At 36.1% G+C, this 19,160-nt stretch overlaps 1 protein-coding gene across 1 annotated transcript; it reads left to right on the top strand.

The window, feature by feature from the left end:
- The first annotated feature begins 3,572 nt into the window (after positions 1-3,572).
- On the top strand, positions 3,573-18,757 carry eftud2 (elongation factor Tu GTP binding domain containing 2). Its single transcript, XM_048209015.1, has 28 exons — positions 3,573-3,730; positions 4,977-5,089; positions 5,217-5,382; positions 5,472-5,550; positions 5,629-5,704; positions 5,837-5,902; positions 6,033-6,068; positions 6,168-6,258; positions 6,394-6,476; positions 6,669-6,835; positions 7,033-7,157; positions 7,836-7,899; positions 7,986-8,076; positions 8,202-8,337; positions 8,417-8,544; positions 9,586-9,779; positions 10,158-10,269; positions 10,357-10,497; positions 10,712-10,813; positions 10,924-11,006; positions 11,150-11,236; positions 13,434-13,560; positions 13,959-14,046; positions 15,326-15,444; positions 15,668-15,762; positions 15,928-16,081; positions 18,105-18,212; positions 18,316-18,757. Exons 2-28 carry the CDS (start codon positions 4,988-4,990, stop codon positions 18,409-18,411), a joined length of 2,916 nt encoding a protein of 971 aa, XP_048064972.1. The 5' UTR covers positions 3,573-3,730; positions 4,977-4,987; the 3' UTR covers positions 18,412-18,757.
- The last annotated feature ends 403 nt before the right edge of the window (positions 18,758-19,160 follow it).

The following is a 19,160-nucleotide window of genomic DNA, read 5'->3' as shown; positions in this document are numbered from 1 at the left end:
ATCTGATGCGAGTTTACTGTCAATTATAAATTGGAGCCATTTTAGCAAGATTCTGTGTAGAATGTACTATACAGGTGCTGGTCATATAATTAGAATATCGTGAAAAACTTTCATATATTCTAGATTCCCTACATGTAAAGTAAAACATTTCAAAAAACATTTTTTTTTTAAATTTTGATGTTTAGAGCGCACAGCTCATGAAAGTCTAAAAGTCTATCCAGTGTCTCAAAATATTAGAATATTTCCTAAGATCAATCAAAAAATGGATTTTCAAAACAGAAAAGTTCAAGTTCTTTAAAGTATGTTCATTTGTACACTCAATACTTGGTCGGCAGCACATATTACAGCAAATGACTTGCTCCTAGCACAAATTACAGCATCAGTGAAGTGTGGCATGGAAGTGATCAGCCTGTGGCACTGCTGAGGCACTACTGAGCCTTCAGATCATCTGTATATTGTTGGATCGACTGTTTCTCATCTTTCTCTTGAAAATATCCCATAGATTCAGGGGTCAGGCATGTTGGCTGGCCAATAAAACACAGTAATATCATGGTCAGCAAACCACTTGGAAGTGGTTTTTGCACTGTGGGCAGGTGCTAAAGTCCTGCTGGAAAAGGAAATCAGCATCTCCATAAAGCTTGTCAGCAGATGGAAGCATAAAGTGCTCCAAAATCTCCTGGAAGATGGCTGCATTGACTTTGCACTTGATAAAACACAATGGACCAACACCAGCAGACGTCACGGCCCCCCAAATCATTACTGACTTCAGAAACTTCCCACTAGACTTCAAGCAACTTGGATTCTGTGCCTCTCCAGTCTTCCTTCAGACTCTGGGACCATGATTTCAACATGAAATGCAAAATTTACTTTTATCTGAAAAGAGGACTTTCGAGCACTGTTCACTGTCCAGTTCTTTTTCTCCTTAGCCCAGGTAAGATGTTTCTGATGTTGTTTCTGTTTCAGAAGTGGCTTGGTAGTCCTTTTCCTGAAGATGTCTGAGTGTGGTGACTCTTGATGCGCTGACTCCGGCTTCATTCGACTCATTGTGAAGCTCTCCTAAGTGTTTGAATCGGCTTTACTTGACAGTATTCTCAAGCTTGTGGTCATCCCTGTTGCTTGTGCACCTTTGCCTACCCAATTTCTTCCTTCTAGTCAACTTTGCATTTAATATGCTTTGATACATCACTCTGTAAACAGCCACCCCTTTCAGCAATGACCTTCTGTGACTTACTCTCTTTGTGGAGGGTGTCAATGATTGTCTCCTGGACCATTGCCAAGTCAGCAGTCTTCCCCATTAGTGTGGTTTCAAAGAACAAGAGATACCCAGAATTTATACTGTAGGGATGGTCAATTAATGAAATAAATATTCTAATATTTTGAGATACTGGATTTTGGACTTTCATTAGCTGTACGCTCTAATCAACAAATTAAAAAAAAAAAGAAACTTTTGAAATGTTTTACTTTACATGTAGGGAATCTAGTATAAATGAAAGTTTCATTTTTAAAAATAATTTACAATAAAAAAATGAACTTTTTCACGATATTCTAATTATATGACCAGCACCTGTACAGTACAGTTCAAAGGTTTGGGGTTGGTAGATTTTGTAATGTTTTTTTTTTTTTTTTAAAGAAGTGTCTTATGCTCACCAAGGCTGCATTGATTTGATTCAAAATAAAAACTGCATGTTCTCTTTGGCTTTTTCTCTTGCATACATGAAAGATCACAGTAAATTTTCTTTCAAGGAAAGAGTATCTTTAGAGACTGTTGATATTATGTTTGGACTGATAAATAAAATTCCCTTCTCACTATAAACAAAGCCCTCTTCAAAGGGCTTTTGAGGCAACCATTCCCAAAGCATAGGCAATTGTATATTTCAGTTGTATTAAATTGGGCAATAATGTTTACCTATATTTGAAGAGCCTGTTTTTTCTGTTGTTGTTTTTTTTACAGTTGGAAAGTCAGACCTCTGCAGTCCTGCCAATGTTCAAGTTCCATATGAGATCCCTGTATCAACAAATGGAGCCTGAGTCATACTTGGACATTGTAAACTATGTGGGACTGAAAATATTAGAAATACCTATTGAGTGAAACCCATAGAGGACCTTAGAAATTCTGTTCATAAATGCATATACAAGTGATATGGTGCCATCTTCTGTCAGTATATTTCATTATAGTCTTGAGGGGATGTCTTATTAATTGCAAAGATAATTATGAGTTTCTTTGTTTGTCTGTTTGTTTGTATTTAAAGACATTCAGTTGTCTTTACTGTTTTTAAAAGTTAAAAAGTATCTAATAGGGGAGAGTGGGGTAAGATGAGCCAGTGGGTAAGTTGACCCACCCATCTAGGCAACCGTACCCTTTTATTGTCATGTGATATATTTTAGAACTACCCATTATTTCTGCCAGACTGTGTAAAGGAGAAGCACATGGGAGGATAACAGATGTAACGGCTGTTTCATCAAAGCAAATTTGTCCATGTCTAAAACTATTTATGATGCATATTGGTGATTTAGCAATTTATAAAACCATGCAAATCATTTAGCTAAATATTATCCTGAATTGGTAAGCTAGCTAGCTTTTCCTAAAATGGCAGCTATGGGGCAAATTGAGCCAAATGCTGTGGGGTAAATTGAGCCAGCGTTTTAACTTACCCCACCATAAGAAACTGACGTTAAGTTAAATCTCTGAAGTATAAACTGGTATAACTTAAATGTAATATTATGCAACTGATTTATTTATTGTTTATTTTTTGAGTTTATATGATAGGAACAGTGTATAAATCCACCAAATCCTTCTCTGAAATGAACCAGAGGACGTTTAATCATATATATCTTTCCATCTGTAATCTCTAATGGCCTAACATGGTCAACATTGCAGAAAAACTACCAGACCAAGAACATTTTGACTAAAATATTTATTAGTTTCATTAACATTTATTCATTCTAATTCAGTTTTTATTTAATTTTACTCCAATTCTCTGTTTAGTCTGTTTATGGGAAGGTTACAACTTTGGTGTTCAACATATTGTTTCAGAAATGCAAACAATTAAAGATATTGAAACCTGGGGTAAACTGAGCCACAAGAACACTTTTTTTATAAGAAGCCATATTTTTAGAACCCTTTGTCATAGACCTATTCTGATCATTTAAAATGATAGGAAACATCCTGAAATTACTTTAAATACTTTCATTGTACTTCTGCCTCATTTTCCCTTATCTTGAGGACCATATTAAAAAAGGTAAAAAAAAAAAAATCTTACCCCACTTTCCCTACTATAGCTAAAGTTGTAATTTCTGTAAGAACATTTGCAAAAAATGCAAATGAGATTTCATCAAAATTATAATGACAATTAAATGAAATATGTTAATAGTATCCCTTAAGATAATCATTTGAAGTATATTTTTGCTCAACATTAAGGTGGGTATTTAACACTGAATGTTCTAATTAATTTCTGTATTTTATTCCAACATGTAAAAAGATTGAACGTACTGATAAAATAAATGTACCAATGTAGAGCAGTTTCAGAATACTGACTTGTGCAACATCTTTTTTTGTAGCCTGGTTTTGTTTTTCAAACAGGCACTGTGCATGGCGCCGGGTGATGACGTCACCAACGTACGACTTACGTTGGTCTGTGCGAGGACCGCGCGGTGCATGGTTTGGAAACAGTACGAGGAATTTCTTTGAAACAACAATAAAATCACCGCAGGCATAAAGACTCGTATACAGGTATAACACTATTATACACCGTGCATTTACATGTGATAGACAGAAATGAAAGATTAATTAAATGAGCAATTCATTCATTAGTACTTTGTCGTGCGTTTGTTGCGCTTACAGATTATTTTGAGGCTGTTCTAAACTTTTTGATGTATTGTGACTGTCAGTAAATTAGTAAATTGTTTTATTGTCTTACACATGCATAATGCATGTTTAATATAACGTTACACCAGTATGAGCAGATTTCTGAAATGGAAACCGGGACATTTCCTAGTTCAGTGGTCAAAATGGCATTGAAATCTTTATTATCTTATGAATTTAAAAACAGGGACAATACATTTTTGCTCTTTATTATTATGCTATTGTTCTAATTAATAATTATTATGATGCCTGTATTAAACCCCTAACTGATTTTAACACATTTCCCTAAAAATCACACTATGAAAAATAGTAAATAGTAACCATTGCAAATAACAAACAGATAAAAGCAGCAGAATTATATTATTACAAATTATGACTCTACACATTAAACAGATTATAAATATAAAACAAAATAAATATGTATATAACTCATATTTTCTAAAACGTATTTAATTATTTTCACAAACTTTGAATATACTGTTCCCAGTCATTATAATATGTTTAACTTTTCAAGTGTTATTTTATGTTTGTGCCTTACTATCCCTAATCACACTTATTATTTTTAATTTTAGGCTCATTTACAGCAGAAAGTATGTGAACTCTGCAAATGTAGTAGTTGCAAGTGTAATTGTTTAGTTGATTATTGTTTTATTGTTTATACATATCGGGGTACACTTTTACCCACGTGGTATAGTTAGGAAGTTAACTATTGTGTGAAACAATCCTGCACACTGTTTACGTCCTGTTATATAGTTCATACAGAACTGTATTACTTTGAATAAACATGAAGGAGTTAGCATGAGACTACTTTTGTCTGGCTTTTTTCAGAATTTGCATGCTGTAAAATGGGGACATTTCCAGGGACAGCTCTAGTCAAGGACAAGACGCAAAAAAACGTGACAATATTAGTAAAGGAGTAACAGTAACTTCATCGAGCCTATGAAACAATATAAAAAGAATTATAGGAAAGAAAGCAAAACAATCTTACAATTAAGCATCTTTAAAGTATTCCACAGTTTTCCTAGATTACATCTGTGCACATATTTCCATGCATGCTGAATAGTTCTCTGCACAAATGTAATAGGATCTGTTCCAATCTGTTTTGTCCCATTAGCGCTTGTCAGCATGGAGACGGATCTTTATGATGAGTTTGGAAACTATATAGGACCGGAGCTGGACTCTGATGAAGATGAGGAACTGGATGCAGAGGACCGGGAGGCTGATGAGGTGTGTCTAAAGTGCATAAAATCAACAAAAATCACATTGAATTTTGAAATTGCCAAAAAATTATGTTTTGTGTGCTAGTTGCAAGACCGTATACGGTGATATATGACTACTCTTTTTCTTATTACAGGCAGATGAGGAGGATGATGATGAAGACCAGGCTGAGGTTGATGAGGAGGGTGGTGGTATGGAGGTGGTTTTGCATGAGGATAAAAAGTATTATCCCACAGCTGAGGAGGTTTATGGTCCTGAGGTGGAGACTATCGTCCAAGAAGAAGATACACAACCATTGACAGGTAACAGACATGCTGATGGAATACTAGTTTATGCACTATATGCACTCAAAGTCCAAAATCAAATTTCTTTTATTTTATTTCCTCATCAGAGCCCATCATAAAACCTGTAAAGTTGAAGCGGTTTACTCTGATGGAGCAGGAGCTTCCAGTCACAGTCTATGACATGGAGTGAGTTCGGTATTGTGTTGATTCTCTCTCTCCTCATATGTTTGATTTGCATATTCTTACATGCATGTCTGTCCACAGGTTCCTTGCTGATTTGATGGACAGCTCAGAACTGATCAGAAATGTCACTTTGTGTGGACACTTACACCATGGCAAGGTAAAAGATATTATTATGCTTATTAGATGTTTCACTGTTGTTTAATAAATGGCGCATTGCATGGTGGCTTTCAGTGTGTTGGTTTTGATTTTGTTTCTATAAAATTCATTTATGCACCCCACCCCCTGCCAGACATGCTTTGTGGACTGCCTCATTGAACAGACTCATCCTGAAATCCGCAAGAGAGATGACAGTGATGTAAGTTATCTAGATGTTTCTTTGCACATGCAGACTGAGGCATCCTGTTTTTAAAATGGCATGCCGTGTTTGTTCAGCTCTACAGTCATGCAAATAATATGTTGAAATATTGATCTTTTATTTTTCGCAGTTACGATACACAGACATCCTCTTCACGGAGCAAGAGGTAAGAAATGACTTGATATAAGATTACAAGCAAGCATTTATCTTGTGTTCTTATGGTATTGATAGTTTCATTCAATCATATTTTTGTGTTTTGTCATAGAGGGGAGTTGGCATCAAGAGCACTCCTGTAACCATGGTGCTACCTGATTCACGGGGCAAATCCTACCTCTTCAACATCATGGACACGCCAGGTACTTCCTGCCCACTCTCCGTCTTTCCTGTGCAGTAGCTGACATATGTTTAAAATTCCACTTATAAAATATAAGTACACTGTATATTTGCACACTGCAATGCAAAAGCAAATGACCTCTCATACTCTTCTTCAGGTCATGTGAATTTCTCTGATGAAGTGACATCAGCTGTCAGACTGTCTGACGGCATTGTGCTTTTTATCGATGCTGCCGAGGGGGTGAGTTCACATACACGTACATAGTTTACTGCTGATGTCAAGCTTTTCGCTTCAAGACTGTTACTAATTAGTATGTCTTTGTTATTGAAATACATTAAATAATCATTGTATAGGCTTAATATTTTTTGTAAGATTATATTGTATTGTAAGTATACATTTTAGTGTGTTTTTTAACCATTTGCATGTGTTCAGGTGATGCTGAACACTGAGCGACTGATCAAGCACGCAGTGCAGGAGAGGTTGGCCATCACTATCTGTATTAATAAAGTAGATCGTCTGATCGTGGAGCTCAAGCTGCCCCCTACTGATGCCTACTACAAACTTCGCCACATTGTGGATGAGGTCAACGGCTTGCTGAGGTACCCCACAATACTTAAAAGAATACAATTTGGTAGATAAAACATGCTGTTAAAAACAAATCCTTGAGCTACAGTTTTAATTTCATTTGATCATATTTTAGCTTATAGCCATTGAGCATCATGAGTTGTTTTTTAGCAAGCAGTTTTGTCTGAAATTCCAGAGATTAAATATCTAAAACTGTTTCTCTCTCTGGCAGCACATACTCCACAGATGAGTCTCTGATTGTGTCTCCCCTGTTGGGAAACGTGTGTTTCGCTTCCTCGCAATACAGCATCTGCTTCACTCTTGGCTCCTTCGCCAAAATCTATTCAGACACCTACGGTGAGAAATACACAAACTATTGTCCAAATACTAAACTACGTACTTAAAGGGTTAGTTCACACAAAAATGAAATTTCTGTGATTAATTACTCACCCTCATGTCGTTTCAAACCCGTAAGACACAAAAGATATTTTTGATGAAATCCGAGAGGTTTTTTATCCCCCATAGAAAGCAATGTAGTCGCCACATTCAAGGTCCAGAAAGGTACTAAAGACGTTCAACCTTAATTTTATGAAATGGCGAGAATACTTTTTGTGTGCAAAAACAAACAAAAATAACTTTATTTAACAATTTCTTCTCTTCCCTGTCCTTCTCTTACGCTGTTTACATTGTATAGACAGTGCAGCGCTTCCATGTTTACGTCCGAACGCCGGCTCTTCGTCATAACATTAAGGTTGAACCACTGCAGTCACATGGACTATTGTCTAACAATGTCTTTCTACTTTTCTGGACCTTGAATGTGGTTATTACATTGCTTTCTATGGGGGATATAAAAAAAAAACTCTCAAATTTCATCAAAAATACCTTCATTTGCATTCCAAAGAAGGTCTTATGGGTTTGGAATGACATAAGGTTGAGTAATTAATGACAGAAATTTCATTTTTGGGTGATCTAACCCTTTAATGCTTTTGTCAGAAAACAAAAAACTTTGTCATGAAACAATCTTTTGATTTTCAGGTGATATCAACTACATGGAGTTCGCTAAAAGACTGTGGGGAGACATTTACTTCAACCCCAAAACGTGAGAGTCTCAAGCTGATTTTATTCAGACAATTCAAGTAATGGCTAAATTTTTTTTTTTAACTGGTTGTGTTCTGTGCCTATCAGGAGGAAATTCACAAAGAAAGCCCCTAACAGCAACTCTCAGCGCAGCTTTGTTGAGTTTGTGCTGGAGCCGCTGTACAAGATTCTTTCACAGGTAAGACATACGCTCAAATTCATTCATGCATCTTTTACTTGGGCAATATTTCTTTACTTTCAGACAGACTTAGGCAGTCAAACATGCACGTATATTCAGGCTGTGTAACTGTGGTGTGTCTGTAGGTGGTGGGGGATGTGGATACGTCTCTGCCTCGTGTCTTGGATGAGCTCGGCATTCATCTGACCAAAGAGGAGTTAAAGCTTAACATCAGACCTCTGCTGCGCCTCGTCTGTAACCGCTTCTTTGGAGAGTTTACAGGTAAGTGTCTATTGCATTAACTTATAGTTCTTGCTCATGAAGGGTGCGTTCGGTCTAATAATGTTTGCAAATTCAACAGGCTTTGTGGACATGTGTGTGCAACACATACCTTCTCCTCAAGGGGGTGCCAAAGCCAAGATAGAGCACAGCTACACAGGTGGACTGGATTCAGACCTCGGAGAGACAATGTCTGAGTGTGACCCTGATGTAAGTGTGGGATCTACAAAGATTGATATCAGTGCTGTGACATTGAACTTGTAAAAGTTTCCATCCCGTGTGTTTAAGAGAACAAAATCATCACTTTATACACTACTGTTCAAAAGTTTGTGCTCGTAAGATTTTTGTAAGATTTTTGTAATATTTTTGAAAGAAGTCTCTTATGCTCACCAAGGCTGCATTATTTTTTTTGATCAAAATACAGAAAGAACAGTAATATTGTGATATATTATTAAAACTTTAAAATGTTTTCTATTTTAGTATATTTTAAATGTAATTTATTCCTGTGATGCAAAGCTGAATTTTCAGCATCATTACTCCAGTTTTCAGTGTCACATGATCCTTCAGAAATCATTCTAATATACCGATTAGGTGCTCAAGAAAAATTTCTTAAAAAGATCAATATTAAAAATAATTGTGCTGGTTAATGTTTTTGTGTAAACCATATTTTTTTCAGGATTCTTTGAATTGAAACTTTAAAAGAACAGCATTTATTTGAAACAGAAATCTTTTGTAACTTTGTAAATGTCTTTACTGTCACTTTTTAACAATTTAATGCATCGTTGCTAAATAAAAGTACTAATTTATTGAATGGTAATGTATATGAAATTGAATATAAATTGGCACAAAATATAAATGGAAATGGAAGTCATTGCTATTGTGGAAGCCACTCTAGCTCTTCTATTAGATAAATAATAAATAACTTTGTGGTTTAGACCGCACAGACAAAACGCCGTGGCAGATGCTGTCGCCCCCAGACATAAAGCATGTCAAGACAGTTCTGGAGTAACCAATCATTTTGATGACAGGCTTTGGCTCTGGCATTTCAGAATGACCACTCCAAAATGTCATCTTTTCCTCTGAATCAAATATTCTGTCACATGAGTTTTTTTGATGATCGTTTCTTGAATTTATTGAATCCAGTAAATGTAGTTAATGCATATATCATCCTACCGAATAAAATAAAAATGTATCCACCTCAGGCAAGCCTATATAAATCACAATGACAAACTCTTTTTTTTCCTTTCTAAGGGTCCACTGATGTGCCACACCACTAAGATGTACAGCACAGATGACGGCGTTCAGTTCCACGCATTCGGTCGAGTCCTGAGTGGAACCCTGCAGGCGGGCCAGCCGGTGAAGGTTCTGGGAGAGAACTACAGCCTGGAGGATGAAGAGGACTCCCAGATCTGCACTATTGGACGTCTGTGGATTTCTGTCGCTAGGTGACTGTCACACTCAGTCATTTTTTTTACTTGCATTATTATACAGCAGTGATTCTCAATGCTTTTGACTCCATGTCCACAACAGTACTTAAAGGCTTTATGACCTTTCTAGTTGTTTATGATTTACTGGATAAGTATTAAGGACAAGGATTGTTTTAATAATTTTCTATTGAAAATTTCTACCTCATAAAATATTGTAGAACTTGGCATAGCTAGAAAATTCCAGACCACACCTACACCTTAGAACATATATTCATTCTAAAATAAACATGACATTTCCAGGTCTAGAAATCACACTTTAAAAATTGCTGTTGACTTGTAACTCCTACACCAAATGGTAATATTTGTTAAATGTTATGTTTAATGTGTTTATGCAAGGTATCAGATTGAAGTGAATCGTGTTCCTGCTGGTAACTGGGTGCTGATTGAGGGCTGCGACCAGCCTATTGTTAAAACGGCCACAATCACAGAGCCTCGTGGAAATGAAGAGGTATGAAAGAGAGAGATATCTATTTGAAATTAAGCAGTGTTAATTTATAAGGGATTGGATGTTGAATGTGCTGTGCATTGTGAGTAGGCTCAGATCTTCAGGCCATTGAAGTTTAACACTGCGTCAGTGATAAAAATAGCTGTGGAGCCGGTCAATCCCTCAGAACTGCCCAAGATGTTGGATGGACTCAGAAAAGTCAACAAGAGTTATCCTTCACTTACAACAAAGGTAACACACTTTAGAACAACTCGCACTACCAATATTATTTTAAAAACATATTTCTGTCATGTTTTAAACCTCAGGACCAAACCAGATGCCACATATACTTGAGTGGCAATCAGCAGGGTTGCTTTTTGATAACATTTCGGTTCATTGAGATGAATTGCAACCTTTTTACTGACTTGTTTCGTATTAATCTGTGCTGGTTTGTGTGTGTGTTCAGGTGGAGGAGTCAGGTGAACATGTGATTCTTGGCACAGGTGAGCTGTACCTGGACTGTGTAATGCACGACCTGCGGAAGATGTACTCTGAGATTGATATTAAGGTGCTTTTTTGTTCTTGAAAAAATTTCCTTTTTCTGTCATTCCTTCTTGACTTTTTTTTTAAATTATTATTATTATTTAAATGCGTTTTATCTTTGACCTTTACCTATAGGTAGCTGATCCTGTGGTGACTTTTTGTGAGACTGTGGTGGAGACATCCTCCCTAAAGTGTTTTGCTGAAACACCCAATAAAAAGTGAGGAACAAACTTCCTGTATCTCAACACCACCATTTAGAAATCCAGTTTTGTTGAAATGTGACCTGTAAAAGTCTTGACAGGGAAACTAATGGGTTCAGATATGTTTGTGTGTTTTGTAACTCTCAGTGTGTAAATTGCAGGAATAAGATCACCATGATTGCTGAGCCGTTGGAGAAAGGTCTAGCTGAAGACATTGAGAACGAGGTGGTGCAGATCACATGGAACAGGTAGAATAACTATAGAGAACTTATGGGTTATATATAACACAAAGGTGTGTTTCTTAGCTAAGTAAAACAAAAAGTAAGTTGGAAATTAATTTGCAAATATTTTATTTGCCTACCAACATTTAGAACTTAAAAACAACACTTCAGCATGATTTTTGTTTTGCTCTGCTGTGAGGGCTTGAAGGGTAAAAATACCAACATAAACTACCATTCAAAATTTGGGGGTTGGTAAGATTTCTGTTTCAGATAAATGCTGTTCTTCTTAAATTTCTGTTCATCAAAATATTGTGAAAAATCAATCAAGGTTTCCACAAAAATATTGAGCAGTACAACTGTTTTCAACATTAATAATAATTATAAATGTTTCTTGAGCAGCAAATCATCATATTAGAATTGATTTCTGAAGGATCATGTGACACTGAAGACTGGAGTAATGATGCTGAAAATTCAGCATCATTACTTTGACATCACAGGAATAAATGACAAAATATATTCAAACAGATATTTTAAATTGTAATAATATTTCACATAGGGCTGGATGATATGGCCAAAATTTATATCACGATATAATTCTTAATTTCGGTCGATACGATATAATTCCGATATCGATATGAACTATATAATAGCCTCAGAAAAACTGCCAAGAACGGCCACAACGTCTGAAAAATGAATTTGCCAAATCTATGAAATCTCTTCCTATAAAACTATATAATATTTTAGAAATAAAAACAGTACAAATAAATTTATGTTCAGCTTTTATTTGTATTTAGCCTTCATACAAACATAAAAAATAAACATAAGACTCACTCACTTTAGTAATATTAATATCTTTAACATTAAACTATAACGTAGGCTGATTTTATTATCCTTAATATAGATTAAAACAAAAGTGCTTCAGCCAAGATAAAGATTGTGAACAGTAAAAACAGAAAAAAACAGCGAGAAACAACAAAAACACATTGCTGGGGCAGGGACGTTGTTGAGTGTTGATGACACTAGGGGTGCAACGGTTCAAATTGCTCATGGTTTAGTTCGTATCACGGTTTTAGGGTCACGGTTTTGGTACAGTTCGGTACCGAACCGTACCGAAACCGTGACCCTAAAAATAAGACTACTGTCAAATAAAAAAAAAAGAAAATAAGAACAAACGATCAAACTACAAGCAAATAAGTACATCACAAATAAGTACAATAAAGCAAATATTCAAATAAAATAAACAGTGCTTTTCAGGTTTCAGATCTAGTACATATACTGTTACATATGCGCTGTCTTTCTCGACTAATATACGTTCACTTAAGACATAACCGACTATGTTTGCTAGCATACTCGCCAAGACGGGCATGTTGACTTAATTTGTGTATGAGTTTGTCCGCTGAAGCACAAGACTTGAAAGTGAACTCAGTATTTGCGCGCTGTCTGAAATAAGCGTGTGCGCGCGTCGGATGAGCGCACACAAATCTTCTCACGGCGCGTGCGAGTTCTCTTTCGCGTCTTGTTCTTGAAGGTTTAAATCAGCAAGGCTTAAATGAGTTTAGTTTAAACACAGATAGCATCGTGTGCTGTTCAGTTCTCACCTGTATCAACACCCGGGTGATGACGGCGTAAATGACTGGACATTAGAGCAGACGACACTCGCAGTGAACAGTTTACAAAGAGTGACTGTTTTGTCCACGCTTTCTGATTATCGTTGTTGTAACGTTTTGCGCATCCATCGACTGAAACATACATCATCTGAACTCTGTCTGTTTTCCATGTTGCTATTTTAAACAAACCATATTAACGCTGAGCACTGGCTGATGGCTGCATGTCTCTGTGGTGTACGTCATCACGCCAATGGCCAATCGCGTTCTGCTCTTTCTAACGGCTGCGCCTCAAGTCAGTGAGAAATGTAATGTATATATCGAAATACCGGAAATGTGTTTAAAAATCATATCACCGTTATCGAAAAAAATTATATCGCGATATATATTGATATTGAATTATTGTCCAGCCCTAATTTCACAGTACTGTTTTATTGTATTTTTGATTAATAAATTCAGCCTTGGTGAGCATAATAGACCTCTTTAAAAAACATTTTGTTTAAAATCATACCAATCCCAAACTTTTGAATGGCAGTGTATGTGGTGCAGTTTAACCGACATGCTTTTTTGCCTATAATCTGTTAACCAACTTAAAAATATACCCCTCTTTCTCCCCATAGGAAAAAGTTGGGAGAGTTTTTCCAGACCAAGTATGACTGGGATTTGCTAGCAGCTCGTTCCATCTGGGCTTTTGGACCTGACACGACAGGGCCCAACATCTTAGTAGATGACACTTTGCCCTCTGAGGTAATTTACACATTAGCTGACACTAATTATGTTTGGCAAGGTTCATTTATTTTCATTGAATCAAATACAATTCTACTGTTATGGGATTGCTAATGAATGAAATTTAGAATAGATTTAACTTTCTCTCTCAACGACTGTATTGACATAGATTTGAAAATAGTGCCTTTGGCCATTTGATTTTACACCTCTGTTACAAAAGTCTTTTGGCATTGATGTTGATGTGTCATTATTTGGTGTGTGTTTTGCCTGGCAGTCAGAGGTGTGAAAAATATTGTCGCGTGTGATTGCATGTGACACAGTCTATCTGTTTTTGTGAGAGGTCATTCACTGGACAGCTGAACTTGTTGAACACTGAATGACTTGATAAATGATCTGTTCTCTTTTTCTCTGTGTTGTAGGTAGATAAAGCTCTCCTCGGCTCAGTGAAGGACAGCATTGTACAGGGCTTCCAGTGGGGCACACGTGAGGGTCCTTTATGTGATGAACGTAAGACATTACAAAACATTTTATATTAGAGGTCTCTCTGATTTTGAAGGCAAAACAGTCTTTAAAAAACACAATGCAGTCAATAAAATACTTTTGAATGGCAAGTAAATATTTAAATGCAGATGTACTATAAATCATTATTGGTTGATTTTTCATATATATCGATCAATACTGGAAATTGTGCATGATCATTTTCCTTTAACATTTAGATTAAAGTTAATTTATAAAAACACTAATGTAAAAACTAGGGATGCTAAATGTTTGCGCCATGATTGATAAATACACTACACAATTTAAATTTCTTTTTTGAGGGGAAAACACGTAATTATCAGCTACATTTATGTCATAGGATGTATAAAGATTTAAAGTGATGGTTAGCATATTCAATATGATTATGAATTCAGCATGACAAAGTTTTATTCATGGGTCTTTAAAATCTTAAAGACTTGAATTTTGTTGCATTTTTCTTTCATGACCATTTACCACCCTTTCTTGGTTAAACAGGCTGTTTGCTACTATTCCTTTTAAAGGGTTAGTTCACCCAAAAATGAAAATTCTGTCATTTATTACTCTACATCATGTCGTTCCACATCCGTAAGACCTTCATTCATCTTCGGAACACAAATTAAGATATTTTTGATGAAGTCTGAGAGGTTTCTGTCTCTCCAAAGAGATCCAACTCAACTACTGCTCCAAGGTCCACAAAGATATGAAAAGTTAAAGTTACTCCATGTGACTATTAAAGTACTCCATGTGACTCCAATGGCTTAAACTCAAATTTATAAAGCGACGTGAGTGAATAAAACATAATTTACCACTTTACGTACAAAAATATTGATCTGCAACGCCCTTTTACAAGAGCTTCTCGCCACATGCGAGAGCTGGCATTGTTGCGTGAACATGCTTTGATAATATTATTTTGAAAATAAAGTGGTAAATTATGTTGTTTTTGCATAAACAAAGCACTCACGTCGCTTCATAAAATTTAGTTTAAGCCATTGGAGTCACATGGAGTACTTTAATGGTGCCTTTTCATATCTTTCTGGACCTTGGAGTGGTAGTTGTGTTGGATCTCAATGGAGAGACAGAAACCTCTCAGACTTCATCAAAAAGATCTTAATTAGTGTTCCAAAGATGAACGAAGGTCTTATGGGGTTGAGTAATATATGACAAAATGTTCATTTTTGGGTGAACTAACCTTTTAAGTCCTCCATATATAAATAGAAAAGTTTCTTTTTATAGTTTATAACTGTGCCTCTTTGTCAATCCTTGCATTCAGCAATCCGCAACGTGAAGTTTAAGATCCTAGATGCCGTGATTGCACAGGAACCGCTGCACAGAGGAGGAGGACAGGTCATTCCTACAGCTCGCAGAGTCGTCTATTCTGCCTTTCTCATGGTAATCTATCCTTTGATAGGTCTGTTTAGCCACCTCTCTTTCTTCCCGTCTTCCTCTGTTTCCTTCTCTGCCTAATCATTGTTTCCATTAGTCTTATTGGACTGTTTCATTCAATTACGTGATCCATTAACTCGGTTCAGTAGATTAAGTTGATTATCGTAATTGGTTTCTTACTCACTCTCCCTTTTTTATTCTTCACTTTGTGATTGGTTGTTTTCTGTAGGCCACGCCCAGGCTGATGGAGCCCTATTACTTTGTGGAGGTTCAGGCGCCTGCTGACTGCGTTTCTGCTGTGTACACGGTGCTGGCACGCAGGAGGTAAAATACACACAGAGAATGAGGACATTGCTGACTTGTCAGTAAACACACACTCACATTAAGCAGATTGTTGCTCAAGGCAGCAAAAGTCAGCAAGTGGCTAATAAAGACAGTCTCTTTTTAGAATGAAGCTTCTGACTGATATCTTGTATCTGTGTCCTGTAGAGGTCATGTGACGCAGGATGCCCCAATCCCTGGCTCTCCTCTCTACACTATCAAGGCTTTCATTCCAGCTATTGACTCGTTTGGCTTTGAAACCGATCTCCGCACACACACGCAGGGCCAGGCCTTTGCGCTCAGTGTGTTCCACCACTGGCAGGTACAATCACACCTATGTTTTTTCCATCTCCTTCTCGTGTGTGTGCGTATGTGTTTAAATGAGTATAAGAGGGATTGTGTGTACATGGAAAAATCTGTCAAAAACACCACAGCCCATTTCACCCAACAATGAAAAGAAATTAAAATAAAATTCATTTAAACTGGAAATCATATTTTTGGTTAAAAAATGTTTTAGAAGTGATTGATTATTTCTAGTTTTTTACTTACTTTAATATATTACTTTTTTTTATTATTTTTTAGGGGAAAATGTGATATGGACATACCCATAATGACAACTTTATGGCAATTAATTAAACAAAGTAATAGGAAAATATATATTAATTAATTGTCATAAAGTTGTCATTATGGGTGTGCCCATGTCTCTCACACACGCACATACAGTACTGTGCAAAAGTCTTAGGCACGTCAGTATTTTCACCCCCCCAAAAAAGGTTTTAAGCCAGTTATTTATTATCTTTTGCTGTAGTGTGTCAATAGGAAATATCCGTTCACATTTCCAAACATTCATTTTGCCATTAATTGTAATAATCCAGTGAGATTTTTGAATACACAATAAGACTGATAACAGCCGGCGCTCCACACAGTGATCTGATCTCACCATCATCAAATCCGTCTGTGATTACATGAAGAAACAGATGAAACTGAGACAAACTAAATCCAGGAGAACTGTGGCCGTGTCTCCAAGAGATTTTAAGAAACCTGCCTCCAAAGCTACCTGAAAAATGATGCCTAAGTGTACCTGGACAAGAGCTGTTTTAAATGCAAAGGGTGGTCACACAAAATATTGTTTTGATTTAGTTAATAGAAGTTAATTGATAAATAAAATCTATTTATAACAGTATTTTTTAAAAACATCCTCACTTTACAGCATTTTTACACAAGTGCCTAAAACGGCCACAGTTCTCCTGGATTTAGTTTGTCTCAGTTTCATCTGTTTCTTCATGTAATCACAGACAGATTTGATGATGGTGAGATCAGATCACTGTGTGGAGCACCGGCTGTTGTCAGACTCCTTGCGTATTCAAAAATCTCACTGGATTATTACAATTAATGGCAAAATGAATGTTTGGAAATGTGAACGGATATTTCCTATTGACACACTACAGCAAAAGATATAAATAACTGGCTTAAAACCTTTTTGGGGGGATGAAAATACTGACGTGCCTAAGACTTTTGCACAGTACTGTATAATACATTATTAATGTAATATGATGTTTATTATTTATTGTTTATCAAAATTGTATTAAAGTATTTGTACGGTGAGAAACTGAGATTTACCATTGAAATTAATAATTGAAAAATTAGTTTAAGAAATTGTGTAATGAGTTTTTGTATGGCAATTAAGCACAGTAATGTGAGGAAAATATATTTAAATTGATCATTGATAAATTCAATATCATTTTTTTGATAATACATTAATAATGTACTATTGTTGTTAAATTATTTAGCAGCTGATTTTTGTTTTTTTATTACAAAATGCATTACAATATTTTTACTGCAAGAACCTAATGAAATTTAGCATTTGAAATTAATAATAGAAAATTACAATAAAAAATGTCTTGATGTATTACTGCATTGAGAATTTGGAAGGAAATGTATAAATATTTAGACACTGTACTATTTTTTATTTTTTTGTATTGTATTGTTGATGTAAAAATTGTATTACAGTACTTTAAACCAAGATATTCTAATAATCTAATAAGAACCACTTTTAAGAATAATAGAAATGACAACAAAAACATAAAAATCTAATGAGATTTTTTGCAAAAATGTTTATAATGCAAAAAGTAGTAATTAAAATTATTTGGTTAAAATGTGACTTGGACATGTTTGTGTAAGACCCGTGTGTGTGCGAGTCGATGTGTTTGATGTTGAGTAGCAGGCGTTTGAGTCAGCAGCAGCGGACTACCTTGCCTTCAACACTGTTTGTGTGTGTGTTTGTCACATGGTATTAGATTTTTGCCACTGTCCCGTGTAATTATTGTCTCTGCCCCTCACTCTAGATTGTTCCCGGTGATCCTCTGGATAAGAGCATTGTGATTCGTCCTCTAGAGCCTCAGCCAGCCCCTCATCTGGCCAGAGAGTTTATGATCAAAACCCGCAGGCGCAAAGTAAGACATGTTTGTTGTCTCTGAAGTGTCAATCAACTTGTTTAGTTTGAATATGCATCATATATCATCGTATATCAACATCATCTCTCTCCTCTTCCTCCAGGGATTGAGTGAGGATGTCAGTATCAGCAAGTTCTTCGATGACCCTATGTTGTTGGAGCTAGCCAAACAGGATGTGGTGCTGAACTACCCGATGTGATGAGACAAATGAACTTAACTTATCCCATCATTCCCCTTCAGCTTCACTGGACTTGCCCCTACTACAAATCAATCCAGTTCTCTTTGATGGAATATAAAAAATGTTTTTTATATGCATAGTGCTAGAAACAACACAGATTTGTTGCCGTCACCCCAGACTCCCCTAAATTAACCTGTGATCTCCATGTGCATCCTTACAGTCTTGCTCTGTTTATTTTTATATTTGACAAGTGTTTTTGTAGTATAACATGATGCGAAGGACAGGCAAGTCTTTTTGAAATATGTCTGAAGTCTCTTTAAAATCTTACATCATTTTTGTAAGTGTGATTAAAAGGATTTGGCCTGTGGATCTGTGTTTGAGTTCATTACGGATGCATTTTTATGATATCCTTGAAGATGATAGCCATTGTACTTCTCAAAGCTTGCAGGTACTTTGATGTGAAGGAAAAGGTGGTTTTGATATGCAGTATGAAAGTATGCTCAAACTTTGGAAGAGAATATTCGACACTTGGGGAAACTTGGAGATCATTCCGTGGATAACAGAATAAAACAAATCCATACAATGGGCGGGAGATGCACATCTGCATACATATGGGTAAAAACAGATCGGTTTGTGTCTGTGACTGTCTGCCAGTTGCAGAAGCAGAGCTAAGGAAGGTTGACATTAATGAAGGCCGTTCAACGGACAAGTCTGACTTTTAATGAATGCCACAGATGTCTCTCTATACTTCATGATTTTGCTTATGAATT

Source organism: Megalobrama amblycephala, linkage group LG1, assembly GCF_018812025.1.
Source record: "Megalobrama amblycephala isolate DHTTF-2021 linkage group LG1, ASM1881202v1, whole genome shotgun sequence".
Lineage (NCBI taxonomy): Eukaryota > Metazoa > Chordata > Actinopteri > Cypriniformes > Xenocyprididae > Megalobrama > Megalobrama amblycephala.
The sequence above is the reverse complement of the archived record's forward strand: the minus strand, read 5'-3'. Positions and strand labels throughout refer to the sequence as shown.

What these genes read in the sequence shown, in the direction of transcription:
- eftud2 (XM_048209015.1), top strand. Translation starts at nt 4,988, where the DNA reads ATGGAGACGGATCTTTATGATGAGTTTGGAAACTATATAGGACCGGAG. An exon ending in AATCTATTCAGACACCTACG is followed by an intron (nt 7,158 to 7,835) that starts GTGAGAAATACA and finishes TTTGATTTTCAG; the next exon opens with GTGATATCAACTACATGGAG. An exon ending in AGCCTCGTGGAAATGAAGAG is followed by an intron (nt 10,270 to 10,356) that starts GTATGAAAGAGA and finishes CATTGTGAGTAG; the next exon opens with GCTCAGATCTTCAGGCCATT.